This window comes from Mus musculus, chromosome 18 (genome assembly GCF_000001635.26).
Source record: "Mus musculus strain C57BL/6J chromosome 18, GRCm38.p6 C57BL/6J".
NCBI classification, from domain to species: domain Eukaryota; kingdom Metazoa; phylum Chordata; class Mammalia; order Rodentia; family Muridae; genus Mus; species Mus musculus.
In genome coordinates, this window is record NC_000084.6 from 60994377 (window position 1) to 61016914 (window position 22538).

At 52.7% G+C, this 22538-nt stretch overlaps 1 protein-coding gene across 10 annotated transcripts; it reads right to left on the reverse strand.

Annotated features, from left to right (window-relative positions):
• Positions 1-999: 999 nt before the first annotated feature.
• Positions 1000-20040, reverse strand: Slc6a7 (solute carrier family 6 (neurotransmitter transporter, L-proline), member 7). Of its 10 annotated transcripts, XM_006525930.3 has the most exons (16): positions 17794-19577; positions 17535-17624; positions 16252-17166; positions 15046-15229; positions 13340-13471; positions 12999-13233; positions 11336-11474; positions 10013-10147; positions 9111-9214; positions 8865-8989; positions 7950-8062; positions 7747-7878; positions 7194-7293; positions 6916-7016; positions 6046-6213; positions 1000-2455 (listed from the first exon to the last, which is right to left on the reverse strand). In XM_006525930.3, exons 3-16 carry the CDS (start codon positions 16423-16425, stop codon positions 2243-2245), a joined length of 2055 nt encoding a protein of 684 aa, XP_006525993.1. In that variant the 5' UTR covers positions 16426-17166; positions 17535-17624; positions 17794-19577; the 3' UTR covers positions 1000-2242. The 10 variants fall into 10 exon arrangements, with proteins under 10 accessions (XP_006525993.1, XP_030106320.1, XP_030106319.1 ...); XM_030250460.1 differs by lacking the exons at positions 16252-17166; positions 17535-17624; positions 17794-19577 and adding exons at positions 13573-13720; positions 19601-20040; XM_030250459.1 differs by lacking the exons at positions 16252-17166; positions 17535-17624; positions 17794-19577 and adding exons at positions 13573-14487; positions 19601-20040.
• Positions 20041-22538: the final 2498 nt, after the last annotated feature.

The following is a 22538-nucleotide window of genomic DNA, read 5'->3' on the forward strand; positions in this document are numbered from 1 at the left end:
ACAAGCAAAGGGAGACTGTGGCCCAACAGGAAGGCCAATCAGAGAGCACAGAAATGGGAAAGGTGTGTTGGCTGGCCCAGAGACGGAGCATGGGTAACAAGAGAACTTGCAAATCCGGGGCCTGGGCTGGAGAGGAGGGATGGGGAGGTGAAAAAGTTGGGGGTTCAAGGGAAACCTTGAGAGCTGAGGTAGAGGCCACAAAACTCGGGTGACCCATAACCTTCTGACCCTTCTCACATGGCAATGTGGAAGAAGTGACGTCTCAGCTCCAAGGTCCTCTCGTCTTTCCTTGGTCGCCTGCTGCAGCCATGACTAGGTGCCCAAGGCAAGACCCTCAGAACCACAGCTCTGAGTGGGCAGAGTGAACCAACTCCCCAAATTGGGTATGACAAGGAGGCTGCAGGCCAGGGGCCCTGCCAGAAGCTGGAAGCTGTACCCGGTATGGGAAGAGGAGCCTGCCTTGGGAACGGGGGTCCTGCATCACTCTTTTCCCACCTGGAGTATCAACAAAGGGGTGGGCGGGTCTGGCCCTTTGAAAGGGGCAGTGTATTAATACCCAAATATCAGCCACCTTCCTTTCTTCCCCATCAAAGCCTTGCAGACACCTGGGTCTGCATTAGAAAGGCTTAGGGCTCTTTCATGTGTTGAGGCCCTGCAGGAAGCGGGTGAGAACACCGGGAGATTCCTCAGCTTAGAAAACCCAAGCTCCAGCCTCACTTGCAGGGATACTCTGGGGTGGTGGTGAAGGCCGCCAAGACCTGCTACCCTCCCCGCTTTGGGCAAGTATCTCTCCTCGGGGGCTCCGTTTGTCTTTATGTAATCGGGAGACTGAGCACTTTCTAGGGGTCCAGTGTTTCTCCAGAGACATTACAAAAAACGAGCACCAGAAGTCAGGATCGCAAGAAACAGGAGCGGCCAGCCCTGGGCCCCTCCTCTGTCCAGTGGGAGCTGGCAAGCACTCCGCGCCGCCCACTGTGCCTTTTGTAGCAGAGTCAGGTAAAGATGACGATGCCATTTGGGATTTATTGACAACCTACCAGAAGAACACAAATGGGCTGGGGAGAGGCCAGGAGAGAGGTCACTCTTAGGTCATATGCTGCATGAAACGTGCCCTGCTCTCCTGGGGAATGCAGTGCGTGGGCCACACCTGAACAGCATCTCGCAGGGACCCAGGACAGAGGCTGCCCCCTGTCAGGTGCCCTGCAGCATCAGGATGTCCGACGTGTGGACCACCTCAGAGTCTCGGTAGCCATTGTTATTGGAAGCCACAGCGGCAAGGGAGAAAACTCTCATTTCTCATTCCTATCCCCATGGTGGGAGCTCTTCAGGACGCCTGCCAGCCCAAGGATGGTATCCAAACGGTGAAGGGTGGGCTCTACCCACTCCCACCCAAGCATCTAACTCCAGCCATTAGTACCTCTCTCCTGTCCTCCACAGTCCTCCCACCTCTATACCTGTCCCTAATCCACCCCCAAACAGACCTAAAATGCTATACAGTGCCATGCAAGTCCCCCCACCCTGCCTTTCTGGCTCCCCCTCCCTGCTAATAGTCCTCATTCCCTCTTATAACCTGGGAGCATCAGCATCTCCAGCCACTCCTGGTCTCTGCTCTGGCAGATTGGGCCTCCTCCTGGCCCAGCGGCAGCTCTGACCCATAAGCCTTCCCTCCTGCATGTTCTGCAATCTTTCATCTCTCTCAGCCCCCAAAGCTCCCACCTCTTCTGGAAAAACTGGCCTTAACATAGGAACCCACAGAGACTTTTCTGCCCAATTCACTCCCTGGCTCTCTCTATCCAGGACCTTGGGACTCTCCAGCGTTCCACTACCCTGACCCCGGGGGTTTAAAGTTGGCTTGTATGGAAATGTATCTTGTCAAAATGTCTGAACAATGATATCAAACATGGTGCTTGCTCCCCCCAAAGAGAAAGGGAGTTGGCTGGCTGGAGGCTTGGGAACAGGTCCTCTTGGGCATGTGACTTTGGTCCAGACCTTCTCTCCCTGGCTTCAACACATCCCTCACAAACCAAGGGCTGAGCTGGATCATTTCAGCTTTGAATGAGTTACCTAGTGTATGTATGTCCATCTAGATAGAGGTTCCAGGAGATGTAGAGGCCACTAAGAGGGACTTATGCTGGGGACTGTCGTTGCCACGGCAACCTCCCATTGCCTGTCAGAATCCCCTGCAGGCCACGGAAGGGACTGTGAGGCCCCGACCAGCCCTCCTATTTGGTGGTCTCTGGCCTCACATCATAGACTCCTCCTCCTCCTCTGCGATCTCACGGTCCACCTCAATGGCCGTGTTCTCGAAGCTGGTGATGCCCCCGTATTTGCGCATGTGTACCATCAGTGGCTTTGGTGACTGGCTCCCAGCCAGTGTGGCCACATACATTCCCGTCCGGTTCTCTTCCAGAGATGGGCCCCAGTCCATAGCAGGCCGACTGGCTTGCTGAAGTCTCTGCAGTAAAGCAATGATAATGGACACTGAGCATTTATCATGGCCAGGTACCCTGCAAAGACCTGCCTATGCCCAGTGAGAATCTGCTCTGCCACTTTGGGACTGGTGGCCTCCAGGCACCATCTGTCAACTCCACACTGGGGCACGTAAAGAGGACATGACTATTTAGTTTTGGGAATAGCGTGGTTGCTAAGGTTGTGAGACAATACACACACACACACACCAACAAGCATTTAAACGTAGACTCAGCTCTTTTCTAACTCTCTTCTGCGGAAAATAGAATCCAGACTTGTTGGGGACTTTTAGGAAAGGACTGGCAGCCAAAACAGACAGGGCTGAGGTGACCTCCCTAGACACTTCCCAGAGCCCAGCGTCTAGGAAGGAGGGAGCTGACTAAGGGGCTAAGCCTAGACTTACAGAGGTCATTCTTAGCCACATTCCCAGGGCCCTCTGCCCATCCTGCTGGAGAGCCCTGCGCCCTGAGAAAAAGGAGGCTCCTGGCAGCTGATGAAGCCCACTGGGTACAGGCTCCAAGGGTGCGGGGTGTGATGTGGTCCAACGACAACAGCATTTGGCACCTAGAGTGTGGTGGCATCTATTCAGCTGTTAGAGCCAGCTCCTCACAAACTGGCCAATGGTGTCTCCTCTTCCTCAGAGTGAAACTTTAATGCTTGCCATGTTCTCTGGGACCTGCCCTGCTCTCTGGGACCTGTCCTACCTGCCTTCCTGACTGGGTTTTGTCAACTTGGTACAAACCAAATAAACCCTTCCCTCCCCATCTTGCTTTTCCTCATGGTATGTCTGGGGTTTTTGTTTTTTGGTTTTTTTTTTTTTTTTTTTTGAGACAGGGTTTCTCTGTAGCCCTGGCTGTCCTGGAACTCACTTTGTAGACCAGGCTGGCCTCGAACTCAGAAATGTGTCTGGGTTTTTAAAAGTTTATTTTTAACTTTAAATACGTGTAAGTATGTGTGTGTATGTGTGTGTGCCTCTGTGTCTGTGTGTCTACGTGTCTGTGCAGGTATCTAAGGAGACCAGAAAAAAGTGTCTAATCTCTTGGAGATAGAGCTACAGACAGTTGTAACTTTCCTGATATGGGAACTATAGACTAGAGTCCTCTGTAAAACGGAGTGTTCTTAACCACTGAGCCATCCCCAGGCTTGGTCACAGAGTTTTAAACACAGCAATAGAAAATAAACTAAGAAACTCCACAATCTTGGATCTCCCACTCCCCCGACCCCATCTCTGCTCTAGTCACATGGGCCTATTTGCCACCCTCTTCCCTTGGGGTTTTTTGACCTATTGCCAGCTGCTGGTGATGCTGTCTTGACCACCGCGTCCATCTTGTCCATCTGAGAGCCCCGACTCTGACTGCCCTGGCCAAAACAGCACCCTTACCCCTCTACCTGTGCTTCTGTGTTCAGCTTGTGTGTTTGTTCTTTTGAGGTATGGCTCTTAGCTACCACTACTGAGTCATTACTGCCTACCTCCCACACGACAATGCAAAGTCCCCGAGAGCCAGGATTTAGATGTGCCTACACATGCAAAACAAACAAACAAACAAACAAACAAACAAACAACAAAACAGACGACAGTCTCTGAGCCTGAGCACTACTGGCCTTCTGTCAGGGACAAGCTGTGGGGTTGTTCTGTACATGGGAGGGTGCCAACCATGGTCCTGGCTTATAGTCCTTTCAGTTTCCCTCCATGACAATTAAAAATGTCGCTGGATGCTGCTCAGGGCAAAACCACCGTCTATGGGAACTCCTGGTCTAGAATTGAGCACATAGCATACCCAGCTCTGTGCTGGGTATCAGCCTTTTGCATATTTGCAGTACCCTATAAAAGAGTTATTTAGTTCCCACCCCCTTTACTTCCACAGATATTGTCTGAAAGTTAAAGCTCAGAGAGGTTGCTTAAGTTGGACAAAGTCACACAGGCTAGAAGTAGGGCATTAAGATTTAAACCTAGATAGGCCCCATCTTGAACTTTTTGAATGTTCTGTTTTTCTGTTCCACAGTCTGGCTGGCTCCTTTTCTCCTCACAGCTACCTTATAGGCTAACATTCCTGTCCTTAAGGAGAAAACAAGGCTAGAGAGATAACTGAAAGTAGGGCCCTAAAGCGCTGCTGGGACTCTGACCTAATGGATGAAAGGCAGCCCTGATCTGAGTGCTCCTGGGGCTAGCCACAGATCCAACAAACCCAAGTGCTGACGTCCTTGGCTCAAGCCGCCCTGTCCTGCTGTCCTCTGCACACACCTGGTTCTTGAGCAAGGGAGCAACTGGCAGATCTCTGGGAGGCCTAGGAGGACTCTGAGGTTCAGAGAAGGGGAAAGCTTGGCCCCCCAGGTCACACAGTGGTTGGAAGCAGGGCAATGACTGAATTCCAGGCTACCATATGGCTGGGGGTACCATTGTGTGTGTGTGTTTGTGTGTGTGTGTGTGAGAGAGAGAGAGAGAGAGAGAAAGAAAGAGAGAGAGACAGACAGACAGACAGAGAGAGACAGAGAGAGACAGAAACAGAGACAGAGAGACAGAGACAGAGACAGAGAGACACGCTGTGTGGAGGCAGACATGTAGGGTGCAGAAGGGGCAGGGGACTGTCTTATAGGTCATTTCCTGCCATTGCAGATCTCTGGCTAGCACTACTTTAATAATGGATCACAGCATTCCTAAATTCTCAACAGTAAGCTCTCGTGAGCTGGGACTAGCTGGCTTTAGCACCCTCTGCTAGGTGTGCGGGTCATAGGGAGGGTGCCTAGGCTCTATCTGGCGGGCTTGAGCCACGAGGCTTGCTTGAGCTCCGTTCACTCACCATGAGTCTCTGGCCATTGGAGGACTCCAGACTCATAAGGGCCCAAGTGAAGTCTCTATGTACAAAGGGTGCCCTGGGCAGCTCAGAGAGAGGCCAGGATGTCCTTATGGTCACATAGCATATCTGGTGGCCCACAGTGGGTTACTACCTATCTCTTTCAAGGCCTGTTGCTCCTATGCCAATTACGTTCTCCCTGTCTTGGGTTTTTTTGTTTGTTGAAAACAAGAGTTTCTCTGTGTACCCTTGGTTGTCCTGGAACTCTCTCTCTGTAGACCAGGCTGGCCTCGAACTCACCTGCCTCTGCCTCTAGACTGCAGGGATTAAAGGTGTGTACCAACATCACCCTGTTAACCAATTGCTCTCTTTAACCCAATCATTCTATGCTACTCATGGGCCCAGTAGGGATGCTGAACACAGGACAAGGGGAATAACCTACCTTCTGGGCTATCTCAATGTTACGCCCTGCCTCTGGTCTCTAAGTTCAAGTCCTGACCCCTACACTATCATCAGTGGTCTTTGGATTAGTTCTTCTCTCCTATTCTCATGGACCCATGTGCTGTGAGATTCAGAGCCTGATCCCAGACTCCCAAGTGAATCTAGAGACCATGAGTCTCTTGCAGGGTACAAGGATCCTGCCAGGTTCTGGACATCTGTTTATACAGGTGTTTTTTTTTTCTTTTTTTTTTTTTTGATGATGTTGTTTTGGTTTTGTTTGTTTTAACCGAGAGCTGGGCCACAGAGCCAGAAGGCTGTAGGCAGGCAGGGAAGGTGGACTCACCTCCCAGAGCGAGCCCTCCTCTCGAAGCACAGCTACCAGCATACCAGCTGGGATCATGAGGCAAGAGAGCAGACCCATCAGGATGCCTAGCAGCTCGGCCCAGGCGGGGAAGCGATAGCTGCCATATTCTGAGGGCTGGTACTTGACGATGCTGTACACCAGCAAGGCCTGCAGAGTGGAGACTCGAGCATCACTGGTCCTTGAGTGGAACCCAGAGTATGGCGTGGCCTGGGTCTGGACCACCTTAAGACTTGAGAGAGCCTAGCTGGGACCTACCCATGGTTCTTAGCTGTATCAGAACTGAAGATAGTTTGTCTCTGGGGTCTTTTACCAGACCAGGCCAGCTCCATGCTGACTTGATATGAAGGTTTGTGACAGCCCAGCTTGGGGATATCCTAAGTCCTGAGACAGCCTCTCTCCCAGTTACTCTCACCCTTTGACAAGCAAAGCACAGTACCGAGGTGCCCTCCTGAGGCCCTAAGAACTAGAAAAGCTACACCCATTTGTTTTTTGTTTTTGTTTTTCGAGACAGGGTTTCTCTGTGTAGCCCTGGCTGTCCTGGAACTCACTCTGTAGACCAGGCCGGCCTCGAACTCAGAAATCCGCCTGCCTCTGTCTCCCAAGTGCTGGGATTAAAGGCGTGCGCCACCACCGCCCAGCAGCTCCACCCATTTGTAAGTCTAGGTCTAGCATAGCTCAGAAAACTGGGGTTTGGAGGGGAGGTGTGTATGCTAGGTCCTCATGCCTCCTCCACTGCCCCAGCAAAGACTCACTCAGAGCCGAGATTGCCCAGCTAGACTAAACATACAGAGGGACCTGCACTTGGCTTTAGGGCCCCAGCCAAACAACTTCCCTCTCACCCCTGGTTACCAAGAGTGTAGCTGGAGACAGAAACAGCCAGCAGGCCCTGAAGTAGAGGCCTGGCTTGAAGCCTAGCATCATGTGGATATCTCGGCAGAACCGCTGGATGCCTGCATGGGGGAGGAGAAGGAGTGTCCCATGATAGGTTCCTCGGAGCCAATGACCCTTCCCCCATGCGCGTCTCCCTGCCTGGCGGTAGTACAGGGCTCACACCCTGTTCTCTCACTCCTGGGAGTGTCAGCCTGCCTTCCCCACTTCCCCCCGCCCCCACCCCGAGCCCTTCTCACCATATACCCGGGTGACAGCGAGGCACGTGGTGATCACCACCACCATGAGTCCGAAGCTGGCGCTGTAGTCATCCAAAAGGACCAGCCAGTACATACCCCCCTAGAACACAAAGCACAGCGCTGGGCCTCCACCCTCAGGCTCCCCCTCTGTTTGCCCATCTCCTTCTGGCAGGAGGAGAGCGGGAAGTGGCCAGGGCTGAGGGAGTAGAAAACCATGCCACGGTCTGCCTGCTCAGAGCTGTTGAGACAATGTCCCTTCCTGCTTCCCAGCAGCCTCACAGGACCCATGTATGCATGAGGAAAAATGGGTTCAGAGAGGAGAAGTCGCTTGTCTGAAGTTTCTCAGCAAGTAGAGGAGTGAGGTTTGAACCCAGGTCTTTCAAATTAACTACAGAGGCAGAACTCCACCATAGACCAAGGTGCCTGCCGCAGGAAACAGGCCCTGGTAGGACCAGAAGCTATTCAGTGACTTCTCAGCTGGACAAAAATACTGCTGCAAAGAACAACACCCTGCCCAGCTTCCCAGCTTGGCGCCTCCCTGAAGGTCACTCACATCAGTGGTGAGAATCAGTCCCATCAGGTACATGGCCACACAGATGAGTCCTGAGAACACTGCCTTCTTGGGCCGCAGGTAGTATGGGAACTCATCAGTCACTGCAGTCACTATGGTTTCTAGAAAGGCAAACTGCAGGGGGTATTGAGGTCAGAGTCTTCCACATAAATACACTATTGCCCTCACCCATGGGCAAGGCTCACCTGGCTATCCAGGCCAAGCGTCAGAAGCATGAAGAAGAAGAGGAAGGACCAGAAAGGTGACAGAGGCAACATGGTCATGGCCTGTGGGTAGACAACAAAGGCCAGGCCAGGGCCTGGGCCCGGGGCATGCAGGGTCAGCAGCCTGGGGTACACAGTATGCCTCCATATGCATTCAAATATATAGGGCTGCTTGTGTCTGTGTGGGAGCGCACTCACGCATCACACCCAAGTCCAGAGATAAACACGAACTTAACACATTCACCACTTAGTCCCCAGGACCTAGGATGGCACACTGCATGTGCTCAGTACACAGGACTATTGAAAATGAATTAGTGGTCAGTCATGCACACATACACACAGGAACCAAATGTAGCACATAGTCAGAACACAGGTCCGCACGTACTCATTTGTACAGAGAGCCCCACTAGTACACATACTGACACTCACCCACTGACACAAAACACGCTGATTCAGATTATTGGCCCTCTACATTCACTTTCACACATACATCTCAACACAGGGTGTGACAAACAAGACCCAAAAGATAAAACAGCTTCTTCATACAGACACACCGTTGTCTCCAGAGATTGTTGCACGCTCACTTGCACACCCATGCATTTACACGGATGTCCCACAAAAGTGTGTGTGTGCATGCATGTGTGTGTGCATGCATGTGTGTGTGCATGCATGTGTGTGTGCATGCATGTGTGTGTGTGCATGCATGTGTGTGTATGCACACACACACACATACACATACACATACACACATATACACACCAAAACAAAACAAAAACACCCCCTAGGAAAAAAATCATAACTAGCTATCCCCCATCTTGCCTGTCTGTGTTGCTAGCACACCCTGTGACTCAGCTATCTCTCACCCCAACCAAACCCTCACATGCTGCCTCCACCTACCTGCTTTGGCCACTTGGTCCACGGGCACACCCAGCTCCTGAGACATGTAGCCCAGCACCGAGAAGATAGCAAAGCCAGCCAGGATGCTAGTGATGGCATTGCCCAGAGTGACAATGAAGGTGTCTCTGCCAAGGAGAGTCCAAACCCAGGCCAGGGTGAACTGGCCACAGCCTCAACCCAAAGGAACCTCCCAGGCACCCATCCCCCTGAGTTTGGCCCCTGGCACCGGAAGTAGCAGGCACTGACCTGTAGATGTTCTGATGGAATGTGTTGTAGGAAGCAAAGGTGAGGAGACCCCCAAAGCCCACTCCTAGAGAATAAAAGATCTGAAGAGCAGCTTCAATCCACACCTGTGCCAAGGAAAGAGGGACAGGGAAGACAGGGAGGGCCCAGGAGAGAAGGAGGAGGGGGAAGGGGAAAGATAGGTTCGGGAATAGGGAACAGTCAGGGTTACAGATGAGGGCCAGGAGCAGACCCAGCTCCGGCACTTACACTGCAGGATGTGGGCAAGTCCTTCCCTTTTCTGGGACTCAGTTTACCACCCAGGGTCTAGTAGATGGTCTCTAAGCCTGGTCCAGTCCTGAAGGAAGGTGTGGCCAATGCAGAGTTGCCAGCAGCTTGGAGTTGAGCACAGGCCTAGGTAACCACTTTCCTCCCTGCCTGGAGTCAGAGGGGTCTGAACTGGTACTCATCTTTACCAGTTTCTAACTCCATCCTGTGTGAGCCCTGTTAACCTCTACACATTCCAGGTCCCTCATCTGTGGTGAAGGATCTGAAACAGTGTCTACCTCATGGAGAAGCACAATGAGCATAAAATCATTAAGTGATTACGAAGTGTCAGGTACAGTCAAGCGGCCAATAGCGTCAGCGGTCGGGACCATGATGTGGTTGTCACTGGTACTCACGCCCCCCCCCCCAGGGTTTGGAGATAGACTGATCTGAATAGAACCCCTTCCATGAGACCTTACACTCATCACTAACTCTTGTCTGCTCCTGTCAAATGGAGAAAATAATATCTGCGTCCTAGGATTTTAAGAATACACACGGGAAGGGTCAGGACAGAGCTGCAGCTGGAGGCTCCCCGACGGAGGTTCTCCCCCCTCCTGCCCCCTCTCCCATAGAGACTTCCTTCCATGCTCCCTGCTCACCTTTGAAGATAACAGGTGGTGGAACTGGGGGGTGAGATAGAACTGGATGCCCTTCCAGGCCCCGGGAAGGGTCACTCCTCGAACCAGCAGCATGAGGAGGATGAGGTAGGGAAAGGTGGCCGTGAAATACACCACCTGGAAGAGAGCAGGTTGGAGTGGCAGACGACCGTCCACAATCTCTCCCTGTCCATGTCCTCAATGCCAGAAACCCACCTTCTCAACTTTTGGGGGTTCTGAGCTAGGAAGCAGCCACCATTTTGGATATATCCTTCTCTCCCCCATCACCAACCCAGGGTTGCTACCCTGCTTCCCAAGGCCACCCCTGCCCCATCTCTACTGACTCCCCTGGTACAGGCTAGCACCACTAGGAGTGAGTCTCCCCCTCCTGTGCCCTTACAAACCATCTGACATCCTCCACTTCCTGAACATCCAATAAGCCCCTTCTCTTATCATCTCAGCAAGCCTCACCATCCTCTCCCTTGCTGGTGACTATGGTGGTCCCTCTTCTCTAACCCTCTCCAGCCTATATTGAATAGTGATGTCCTCTTGCTTAGCAAAGGTCATTTAAAATCTGGGTCATTTTTAGGTGACCCAGATTTCTCAATCCTAAACAGCCTATTACCCTTTTCTCTGCCCATCACCTGCAGTGCACGCTGGTCTCCTTATGTCTAGTTTGTCTTTACCTGGTTAGTAATCCAGCTTCCCTTACGTGGGGCTCACTTAATGCCCAGCTTTGGGGGTGGGCTCATGAACAGGCCCAACAAAACAGATAATCCTTTCCTGCCACAGAGACTGGGCACGGGGTGGGTACACAGCCCACCTTATCCAATAAGGTAAGCTCTACAATATCTGCAGACTGGGAAGCAAGTAGGGAGAGCCAGTGTGGAGCAAGGCTTCACGGAGAGGTCAGAGGAGCAGACTGTGGAAACAACCATGAACCCCAGACCCAGCCATGCCAACCTCCTAGGATTTCTAGGTAATGAAACATCTGGATATGGGTGACCTTCAACTCTAAGTGGTCTGATCTATTTATCCAGCCCATAAGCATTCCACAAGCCCTACTGACTCTCTGCAAAGTGGCAAGCTCTAGGCAAAGATGCCAGCTTGTCTAACCTATAGGTGCTGCCTGAAGCAGGTACATCACCTAAGAAAGCAGGGAGGAGGCCCAGTGTCACTACTAACCTCCTCCCCCACTCTAGGCAGAGAGCCCTCCCAAGTCCTCTCTTCCCATCTTCAGGTAAATTCTATCATCTTCTCAGCCTTGGCCAGTGCCCACTTCCTCCCTAGCCACTGCATCTTGGCACCCAGCCTCCCAAGCCTCACCTTGCCCGAGGACTTCACCCCCTTCAAGATACAGAGGAACACGATGACCCAGGCCAGCAGCAGGCAGAGGCAGAGGTTCCAGCGAATCTCCCCCGGTCGGCCGATGCCCTGGCTGCCCTGTATGTGCAGGACATAGCGGCTGTGGGAAATAATGATTAGAGAATCCTCTGGTTATCCTATCATTCATAGGTGAGGGGGGAAGGGAGCCATGCCCAACCTTCTAGGCATGGCTAGAGCTTCTAGGTAGCTCTTTCTCTCATGTGGTGCTTTCCAAGGTCCCTCCATTTGTCTTGGAGCCCAGAAAACTTGCCTCTACACGCCCCCTCTTAACACACACTTCTTTCAGCAGCAAATAGCTGATACAGGCTTGATGGATCCGATATTTGCACACATGTAAACAGGTGTGTACACGTACACACACACACACTCTCTATTCAGGAGCCTGGCCATGGTTATGCTCATCTGAGCCATGGTTCACTTGGGTAGTCCTACTTCCAAGGCTCCAAAGCCCACAATCCCTTCCTCTGTGCCTTGGTTCTACATGGTAGCAGCTCTCTCTGGTGCTAGTTCCAGTGCCCTAACTCTCCATGTGGATTCCCTAATGCTCTACAAAGCCACTTCATTAAAATACCTCCAATTAATCCTCATGGCAGTACCATCTGCCCCATCTACACCTCACCCAATGTGATCAACCTTAGCTTTGCCCCAAGAGACTCTTAGCAGTCACAGCGACTATGTCTTGAGTTTTGCAAGACATACTCAAACTATTAGGTCATACTTTAGCAGATGCAGGCCCTCTGGCTGCCCTTGAAATGAACAAGGGAGTGGACTGTACAGGCCATGCAAGCTGGGAGAGAGACCAGTTCGAGACATGAACCTACTGGGAGTCTTTGGGAGCAATCCTTTGCAGGGGAGGGAAGAGATTATCCATCCAGAGTCTGGGCTACTCTGGAATATCCTGGAACAGGGCTAAGTCAGGAAACCTTAGGGTCATCATTACTGATACTGAGCAAGCCTCTGGCCCTTGCTTTCTCAGCTAGGATGGGCTGGTGAGCCACCATGTCTTTCTGAAAGCTGCCATTCCTGGACTCATGAGTTCTTGGCACTGCCATGATGGTTTTATCCACGTTGCCTTGTTTAAAACTCCCAGGCAACCTTTGTCGCGCCTCTGCTCTTACACATCTGAGATGGTTCTAACTTTGTTAAGTCCCTGGCTCTATGTTAAGCGCTTTACCAATGGATTTAGCCCCTCAGTAAACGCTTATTCGGAGAATAAATGCGTGAGCGACTAAGTAGGTAATGTCCTGCGACGTAGGTACAGTTATCACCCTCCCTGTGACAGCGGAAGAAACCGAGGATCTCAAATGTCACTCTTGCTAATGAACGTCACTCTTGTCAATAAATGGACACTGACTTACTAACCCCTTCACCCCTGAGGCTAGACTGCAGTTTCCGAGCAGTCTTTCCTCTAATCTGCATCAGCCACCTTCTGAATTAGTCTACTCTAATTGTCCCATTGTAAAAGCAGCCGACCAGGAAAGGATCAAGGATCAGAATCCTTTGTTCCCTACCACCACACACACACACACACACACACACACACACACACACACAGCACCCCGTCCTCCTGCCCACCCTCAGTGGCTACCCCAGTCAGGCTGACCTCCAGTACTCCTCACTGGGGCTGACGGTGCTGCTGAGGTTAAGAGGCAGCACCCCATTACCACTCTTGGGGCCTCTGTGCTCCAGGCAAAGCTCCGTGTTCCACCAGTTGCCACAGTGCTCCCAGGGCAAATTGCTGGTGAGGGAGGCGAAGAGGTAGAAGAGGACGTAGGCGATAATCATGTTGTAGTAAATGGCCACCAGGCCTACAATGAGCAGCATGGCCGCACCTGCACCTGGGTAGGGCAGAGAGAGCATCACTCCGCTGGGAGAGCCTAGGAGCAGGGCGACTCCCCACGCCTCCCGGTGGCTCTACGCCCGCCAAGGACCACTGAGCCTTACCTTTAAAGAGAGGGCTGATTTTCCAGACAGCCAGGGGTCCCAGGCTGGAGAACTGGCCCAGGGAGAGCTCAAGAAAGAAGAGGGGGATTCCACAGATGGCCAGCATGAGGAAGTAGGGCACGAGGAAGGCTCCTGCAGGGAGGTAGCAGATGGGGTTGGGATTCAGGTGGACCAGCCCCTCCAAGGCTCCATGCTGGCTGGCCCACCGCTGTCCCTTGACAGCAGCCACCTACCATCCCACCTGCGGTGGAGGGGTGGAGCACTTCTCCCGAGGGTCACTGAGGCTGGGGGAGCTGCTGGTTAATTACTCACATCTGTAGCTAGAGAGCCCAGGCCATGGGTGGGCACCTAGCAGACCCTCCAGAATCGCCTGCCGAGGGACTGCACGAAGAGTGGGTGAATGAGTTATCATCCACAGAGTACCAGCTCCATACCTCCAGAGTCTGGCTCGGATGGTCCCTTCCTCATGAGTGCTGCCTCAAGATGCTCTGGCTGGCACCTGCGATTTCATGGGCCCTGCAGTTTCCTGGGCCTGGCATCCCTCCCCTTCTCCTCACACATAGACAGCCACCTCCTTCAGACAGCTGCCTACCAACAGATGGCTCTGCTAGGGCTGTAGTCATAGAGCTAGCCCTCTGGCCTCCCTCCTGAAGCTCCGCGGGTAAATATCCCAAGTGATACTAATCACTTCCCTTGCAATTCTATATCGATTCGTCTCAGGTGATCTTCTGAGAGAGTGGCTCCAGAACAGTCACTCCAGAAGTGTCTGTGTCTGGGCTCCCCACCCTAGCTTCATGGAGGAGGGCTGCCTGTCTGTGGAAGAAGTAAGGTTACCACACACACACACACAAAAAAAAAATTAGGGAAGAAGGGATTGGGAGAGGAGAGAATCCTGGAGTCCTGGACGCTGATGGTGGACTCGCAGTTTTGCTTGGTCTAGTGTTACCTGGTTTCCTCTTTGCCAGAATGCACCTCTTTAACAAGTTTGGGGGGAGGGAGCTGGAGACACACATGAAAACACACATGAAATCTCAGGTGCCAGCCAGAGCGTCCAAGACGACCGTTGGAAGGTTGAATCTGCACCAGGTGACCCTAGACAGGGAACTTGGCCTCTCCAGACTCCAGCTACTTCAGCATTTCTGAGGTGCCTACCCAGAAAGGTTGTTTATCAGGGCCTGAGGCAGCCACCAAGCCCAGGACCTGGCACTGGCGTACTTCACCCTAACTATTGCTAACGAGGTTTGGAATGCTTAACTTGAAGGAGAATCAAGGACAAAGGGAATTATTTGTAAAAATAGCATAGATCTTGCGTTTTTCAGTCTGAATGGAAAGAATCAGCAGAGGAGGGAACAAGGAAGATTCTAGAAAGGGAACTGTGGGTAGAGCAGGGCGCTGGGAGAGGTGGGGGAGGGGACAGGATACACTGCAAAGCCAATGAATAGTGACAGTGGGTACTACCCTTTCCACCTACCATAATAGGCAACAATGTCTGCCCACTATAGGTTCTAGGAAAGCTTTAGGTCTTAGGGAGGAAACCTGGGTATCAGGCTGGGAATTCAAAGCAGGAGGAGGGGCTTAGGCGGTGAAAAGGGACAGGCAGAGTAAGCCACCTCCCTCTAACCTAAGGTCACTCCAAAGGCCATCCTATAGCCCCCAAGCCTTGGTCTGTCTCCCCAGCTACTCCCAAGAGGTTCCCAGGCCCATACCGCCTCCATTGGTGTAGGCTCGGTAGGGAAAGCGCCAGACATTTCCCAAGCCCACGCAGTAGCCGATGCAGGACAGCAGGAAGTCCAGCTTGCCCGTCCAGTTGCCCCTGTCTGCTGCGAAGTCTACATCCAGGTCCACATCGCCCTGGTCACTGGGAGTCATCAGCAGGTCTGGGGTGATGGGCTGCCAGTAAGAGAGAGAGAGAGAAGAAAAAAAGCAGAGAGGGAGGAGGGTGAGGCCAAACTGAGACCGTGGGTTGAGCAAGGTTGAGTGGGAAATCTCGCATCAGGTTCAGATGATCCGGTGATTTCACCTGGACTCAAGAGGGCCTAGCTTGCAGATCCTTAGGGGCCGGCAGCTGGCTCAGGCCTTAGGAAGCTGCCCGTCTCCATCTTGGCTAGCAGAAATAGGCCAAGGATGACCCACTTTAATATCACTGCCAGTGAAGATCTTTGTGGCAGTCACTGTGTGTTGTCACCACGTGTTAGTGATTATAGCAGTAAACATTCTACACCTGAGCCAACTACTCACCCACACTCTATTCCAAGTGTGAAGAAAGCAGAGGCTCCAGGAGGGGTCATGAACGACCTGAGGGTTTTGATTGCTTGGCCAGGAGAACCAGGCGGGGCATCAGAACTCCTAATGCTAATGGCTCAGTCTTTGCCTACAGTGTGGAGCTTACCGGAGGACAGGTGGCCAGTCTGGAAGGTGTTCAGGACAAGAGGCTCCAAGGGGGACAGAGGGAAGAAGCCAGGGTACCCTTGGCACAGGAAGCAAAAGATTTCAGAGAATGTGGGCTCCCTGAGGAAGGCATCAGAACTCTGTCTCATAGCTCAGAGGACATAGTGGGGGCTGTGGGTTTCACATGGCACTCAGGGAAGATGTCTCTGACGCTTTGCTTCAAAAAGTCACCACCCAGCTATCATTAGTGAAGAACAGAGTGCAGAAGAGAATGAGGCTGTTGTCTTGGCTGTCTCCTTCCATGATTCATTGTGGTTAAGAGAGGTCCACTGGGTAATCTCCCTGTGGTTGGGGCTGAGAGCTGGAGGTCAGCTCCTTTTGGCCACAAAGAATGCAAGTTGGCCTATTTACAAGTTACTCTAGTTTACTACCTGGAGAAAGTTCAGAGGCACTAGAACCACCTAAACTTCAGAGAGGACTTCCCAGCTGGGGCCATGGGAACGGGTCAAAAGAGGGCAGCCTACCTTGCCTGCTTGCTTCTGAAATTCCCAAGTGCCCAGGAGAATGGAAATACCAAGTAGGCCAATCAGTGAATATCCAGCCATGATGTGCACCCCAGGAGAAAAGCCTTCCCTCAGCTTTCTATCCAGATACACTTGTAGGCAATCCTGGGAACCAGAAGGCTGATTCTGGTTCATGGTCTATGCTAGTACACGGTGTGACCCTAGTCTTCAAGACAGGGTGGAGACTGGGTAGATCTAAGTTTCCTGAAACATATCCTTTGAGACACTCCTAGCACAGGCATTCTGTGGAAGAATTCTTCAGTCAAAAGCTGGCTTAACACAATCTAAAATATATGTCTTCACTTGCGGGGCTGGTCAGCTCATTGAATGGGTCAGGACATTCCAACCAGCATGCACTGTTCCTAATTTCTGTTTGAGGAAAGGGTCTCAAGGAGCCAGTATGCTCCTTCAGAGGTGTGAGCCTATACAATACAATGTCAGGGGGCTCTCTGTTAGGGGTCTTAGCCAGAGGCTCACAATGACTGAGGGCTCTCCCAGGGACTCCGAGCCAAGCCACTGACCAGAGGAGTTTCTGTCCCAAAGACTTTCCACCCAAAACAGATAGTGACAGCCAACTTCACTGGGTGTTGGCTACATGTGTGTGTCACTACGACCAAGATGAAAGGAGGGCTGGGGTGTGGCTCCATGGTAGAGCATCTGTCTGCATGCACCAGGCCTGGCTTCCATCCCTGACAGGAGAACAGGGGTGAACAAAGTATCCCACAGCTGGAGACGTCTGCTGTAGCATGGAGTCGGGCAGTGGATTCCCAGGCTGCACAGAAACGACAGTGCTGGGCTGACTGAGTGACAGTTGTCTGACCATGATGGCAATCTTCTCTGTGGTTAGGCAGTGGTGATGAGGACAGCCTGACATGGCTGTGGGTGATGGTGACAGACAAAATGAAAAAGGTACTTTAAAACTGAGATGATCGATGATCGCTGGAGCAGCAGTTTTCTGCTGTAGCCTAGGACAGGCAGAGATGAGAGTACCACTCCCAGGCTTGGCTGTCCTCCTCCCTCCCCTCTTCTCCCCTCCCTCCTCTCCACTCTCATGGGGACCCTCAGGCTTCTACAGGAACGCTAAGAGTGAGTTGGTGGCAGCCGGCTGACATGACCCTTATCACTAGGTTGCAAGGTAGGCCTGTCACCCTGAGACCCTCTGCCCCTTTCAGGCCGGCTGACAGAAGGTCCCAGTAATGAGGCTCTTCTGATCCCCTCAGAGATGCTGCCCTTTCCACACTCACAGAGCAGTCCGATCTGTTTCCATGGTGACAAGAGTTCTAAGAGCAGGAGGCTGCCAACTGGTCCTCCCCCAATCAGAAGGAAGCTTGCTCCTGTTCCAGGGCCAGAGAATGGGGGTCCCCCAAAGATGAGCCAATCAGGAATCTACATGGAGCCCTAGCCCCACCATCAGGTGAATCCCAGGAGGCTGGCACAATAAGGATGGGTTGGTCCAGAAGCAGCAGACAGCAGGCAAATAAATGGGGCAGGGCCAGAACCTACCTGGCTTGGTCTCTCCTTTTCCACCTGTTTGGGAGTTCGCACTCTCCACTCTGGGTCATGCAGGAACACACTTCTATGCATGCACCTGCACCCTCTCTTTTAGGGACCAATAGGTATAGGTTGATTCTCAGGCATCAAGAGAAAGGGGGATTAGGAGAGAGCACCCTGCCAAGCCTGGGAATATCTTCTACCTTCTTGGAAAGACAAAAGGCATCCGGGATTCCCACTCACTGCAGGAAACAGAGCTCCAGAGAGAAGAGGGAGGGGCCCAAGGTCAAATTGCAAGCCAAGGTCAGAGCAACGACTAGGGCAAGATCCAGCCCCATGATGCTTCTGCTGACCCAGCCTGGTCTTGCTCACAGAGGTCCCCCTTCTCTCTGAGACGTTGGGAGGGTGGGTGTCAGTACTGCTCTGCTTGTTCTAGGTAGCTCCCACTTCCAGGTAAGTCGTGAAGCACTCCTGCGCCTCACCTGCTCTGTCTGAGAAATGGGGGCTAGTGGAGTCTAATGGATGGCTGGAGGAGCAAAGATGCTTCTCCGGGGTACTCGGCAAGAGCTTCCTACCACATGGCTGTTTCTATCATGTGTGGCTGCGGCTGTGACAGAGAAGGGCAGGGGTTCTTGTGGGAGGGGAGAGCAAAGGAGAGAAAGAGGGGGGAGGGAGATGGAGAGGAAGAGAGAGAGAGAGAGAGAGAGAGCGAGAGAGAGAGAGCGCCTGGGGAAAATGGGGACAAGATCAAATAGGATCCAAGAGACCACAGTTTCAAGAAGTGACTCCTGCCAGCCAATAGAAAAGATTCCAGTGTTCCCGGGTTTGGGAGCATAAGGTCAGAAAGCTTGAATGAAGGTGTGTGTGTGTGTGTGTGTGTGTGTGTGTGTGTGTGTGTGTGTTGTGATAACAGCAGTCAGTCCCTATGTAGTCTTCTCACGTGTGCCTGCCCCTTCCAGTCCACAGCATCTCCAAATCCCACACAGTCCAGTGGGGGAGGGGTTCTTAGCTCCATACTGGAGATGGAAGGTTGGAGATCCGGACTTGACCAGTCACCGCCAAGTGGAAGCTTCAGAAACAGTGCTCAGGAGTTCTCTTTCCTAGCCTAGGGCTGGGACTTCAAAGCTTGTCACCGGAAAACTTACCTCAGTACTCCCCCTCCCCCACAAACAACTGGGAGGTCCTGCATGGACAGGTGGGGAGACAGAGGTCTGGCTGACATCTCTGCCGCTACCCCACCTCCCATTCTTAGGTTCCCGGACCCCACCCTTGCCTCCCTTCAACCTGATCACGGACTGTCTGGGGTCTCTGCGGGGGGAGGGGGCTCCTCAACAAGAGAGGGAGGGTGCGGTGAAAAGGGACAAGGGGGACATCAGAAGGACCCCAGCCGTCAGGGCCCAAATCCTCAGGACTGAAGTGGGTCCGCTGGAGGCTGGTAAAGGCCCTTTTGGTATAGAGTGCCCAGGTGAAGCCAGGGCGAGATTCCAGCCCCAGGAGAGCCCAGCTCAATGTTGACATTCATCTTCTAACGCCCCCACCCTAAGTCAGGCCCTGGTAGAACAGATGGAGTACGGAGAGAGGGGTATTTGACCCCTGCCACCCGTCCGCGCCTCCTGGGGCTGCAGACACCTGTTTGCAGGCCGGTGCACAGTGAACCTGGACCCTAACACTACATCCCGAGACACCAGGAGAGATCGTGACCCCGCCCCTCCCTGTAATCCAGTTTGGAAGGTTCCCTAGCCCGGAGCAGTGGGGGGCATCCCTTTGGCCCGTCGATCCTCCCAGCCTTGCTCAGGAGCGCTCCGCCCTCGTGCCCTACCTTGCGGAGGTGAGCTTCTTGGAGCTTCTTCATCTTGGAGAGCCGGCGCGGGCAGCTTGCAAGAGCGCAGAGAGCCAGCCAAGCGGGCGCCGAGCACTGGTCCTACCTCTGCGCCTTTGCCCCCACGGCTCCCGCGCACGGGCTCGGGAGGGCGCAGGCGCTGCCGTGAGGCCGCTGCGGGCGTGGGGTGCTACGAACGCCCTGCCTCTCCCTGCGCAGCGCCCTAGGCTGAGGAGACACCCAGACAGATCCGATGACGGACAGACGGCGGCGGGGGGATGGGCGCGCCCCCGCACGCAGAGCTGCGGATTGGAGCGGCCCAAGCCCGTGGGGAGGGGGTGCGTGACAGAAACCATCGGTCGCAGTTACGGTCTTCTGTGTGACCTTGGGCAAGTGACTGCTATCTCTGGGCCCCCCTTTCATTAGTTGGGTGAGGAGAGAGGCAGCAGAGTGCTCCTGTCCATTAAAATGCCTGTGTGGGGTTCCAGCACCGAACAACATCGTCTTTGTTGATGACCTTAAGTTTCCTGCAGGGCAACCTGTCACTTTACTGGGGTGTAAGGAATTCAGCAAGACCAAACATAGAAAACAGCCAGAATGGAGCTGCTGCACACAGTAGGCACACAACTAATGTTTAGCTCACTCAGCTACTAGCCAATTGCCCAGTCAATCAGTGCTTATCCAATACCTTAAAATAGTCCTGGACCGCATCTTGTTTTCTCAACCCAGAGAGGGCGTTGTTTAGTCCTTCCGTCTCACGGATGAGGAAACCAAAGGCCAGGGGAGGTAGGTTACTCACTTAAGGCCGTGCAGTTAGCATGTGACACCAGGGACAGAGCCAGTCCTCATAGACTTCCCATAAACGTAGCATAACTCCTTTTCTTGGGATGAAAGTGTATGCAGTTAGGAGGTTTGGGAGAGGGGAAGGAACCAGCAAGTGCTACAGTGTTGTGGTGGCTTGTGATGTAACGGTAAGGCAGGTTCCTGTCTATCAGCACTATGGCCTCTGGGCTATCCATTTTATCTGTCAACCGGGGCCACCAACCAGCAGATGCCTGGCTAAGCTCTCAGACCATTCTTTGAGCCTTCGGCTAGGATGGTTAAGTGATAACTGGAGGGAATGAGGCAATCCGTGGTCTAGTTTGCTGGGATAAACCACCATTTGAAGCCAGGTATGGGACAATCCATGTCCTCTAAAGATGCCCTCTTTAGACATTCAGCGTCCACATTTGGAAGATGCCGGGGTAGAGTCTGCTCTGACCTTTGGGGTTTGAGAGGAGGACTGGATTCCAGAGTTCCCGAGCTGGGGTGGGGGCGGGGAGCTGTCTCTTCCTCCCCAGCCTCTGAGATACAGCTAGCAAGCCAGGAGCTTCTCCCTGCTGTTTCTGCCCCTAGGAGCCCCAGGTGGCCAAGATGGGCGGAGTGTACTTCCTGAGTCTTGCTGTATTATGATGGATGTCCATGTCCGGTATCCAATGATGAATTCTTCCCAACAGCTCCAGAAAAGCAGGTACACGTAGATTGCATTTCTACGTGAAGAAACTTTTTAAGAGGAATGATATTTTGTGCCCAAGATCTCAGAGCTTTAGGAAGATGCCTGGGGGAGGAGCAGAGGCCTGAGGCTCACACAGGTCCCATTCTTCTGCTTCCTTTACCTTCCCTCTCCCCCTACCCTCCCTTTGACACTGGAGGCTGTTGGGCCTTTGGAAGGCCTAGAAAACCTTGAGAACAGTGGCCTTGGGTGAAGCAGCTGACTCTAGATCCCAGAAAAATGGTCTCTTTCTGGTCCCTGCATAGAATACCTCCTTGGGAGTCGGGAGAGTGGGGATAAGATGGAAACTTAGCCTTCCTCGAGCAAGTATATTATGTGATGACCACTGAGCTTTGGTGACAGTCACTAAGGGTGTGGTGTGCAGGTGGGCTAAGTCCATACTTGGTGGGCTGTCCATACTTTCCAGATGGGGAAACTGAGCCCGGTCACCAGCCTTTGGTGGGAAGGAAAAAAAAAAGCGAGAAACACTAAGATTTTCTGACAGATGTTGCCTACGTCAGTCATTCCCCGAAGCCCCAGTTTTGCAATGATGCAATAGCCAAGGGTTCACCAACCAGGCAGCTTGTCTGTTCCCTGTCCTCCATTGGGAGGGGGCGATGGGCATGGAAGCTACCCCTTGTTAAATGCTCCCCTCTTCCCTCCCCTCCCCCACACGTTTCCTTCTCTCAGCAAGTCTCCTGGTCTTGCCACAAGCCAGAAGTGAATTGGGAATGTGTGCTGATTTAAGGAGAGTGTTAGATGAAAATGTACTTCCTTTATTATATAGGGAGATATTTTTAAAAGCATATAAATAAACATTTTTAATTTGCTTAAGCGTTCGGATTTTGTCACCGTAGAGCATGTGTTTTGTCACACGAGGAGTGGTGACTGTGGGGGGAAAAAAAACCTGAGGCTCCAGACTGTCGGTCCATCTGGTGCAGCGGGGAGGACACCCTTCTAGAGCAACCCCGCAGTTCAGGATCACCCGAGGGGCCACTTTGGTGGGGCTGCCAGCCTGTGTCTCCCGGTCCCGGGGCCACACTGCTTATCTCAGAGATTGAAGACCTCCTTCAAGTTTCTGCTCTCGAGTGTGCATAATCTGTTAGCTGTCAGAGCCCACCTCTTCCAAGTCTCTCTAGAGCATTCCTGCGCTGCTGATGGTGGCTTCTTAGTTCTTCCATGGGATGAGAGTTCTCAGTGGGGAGTTAGGGTTCTATGGATCCAAGGAACCTATACACAAAATAGTCCTGGCATGGCTAGTTCTCATTTGCTAGTGCCCAGCTTCATGCCTTAGACAACCAGTCCAAGCCAGCTCTACTGTTGGAGCCTAGATCCCCAACAGCAGCTTGGGACTGTCAGCCAGCAGAGGGACATGCATAGCTCCCCTGTACAAAACAGCATCTGCTG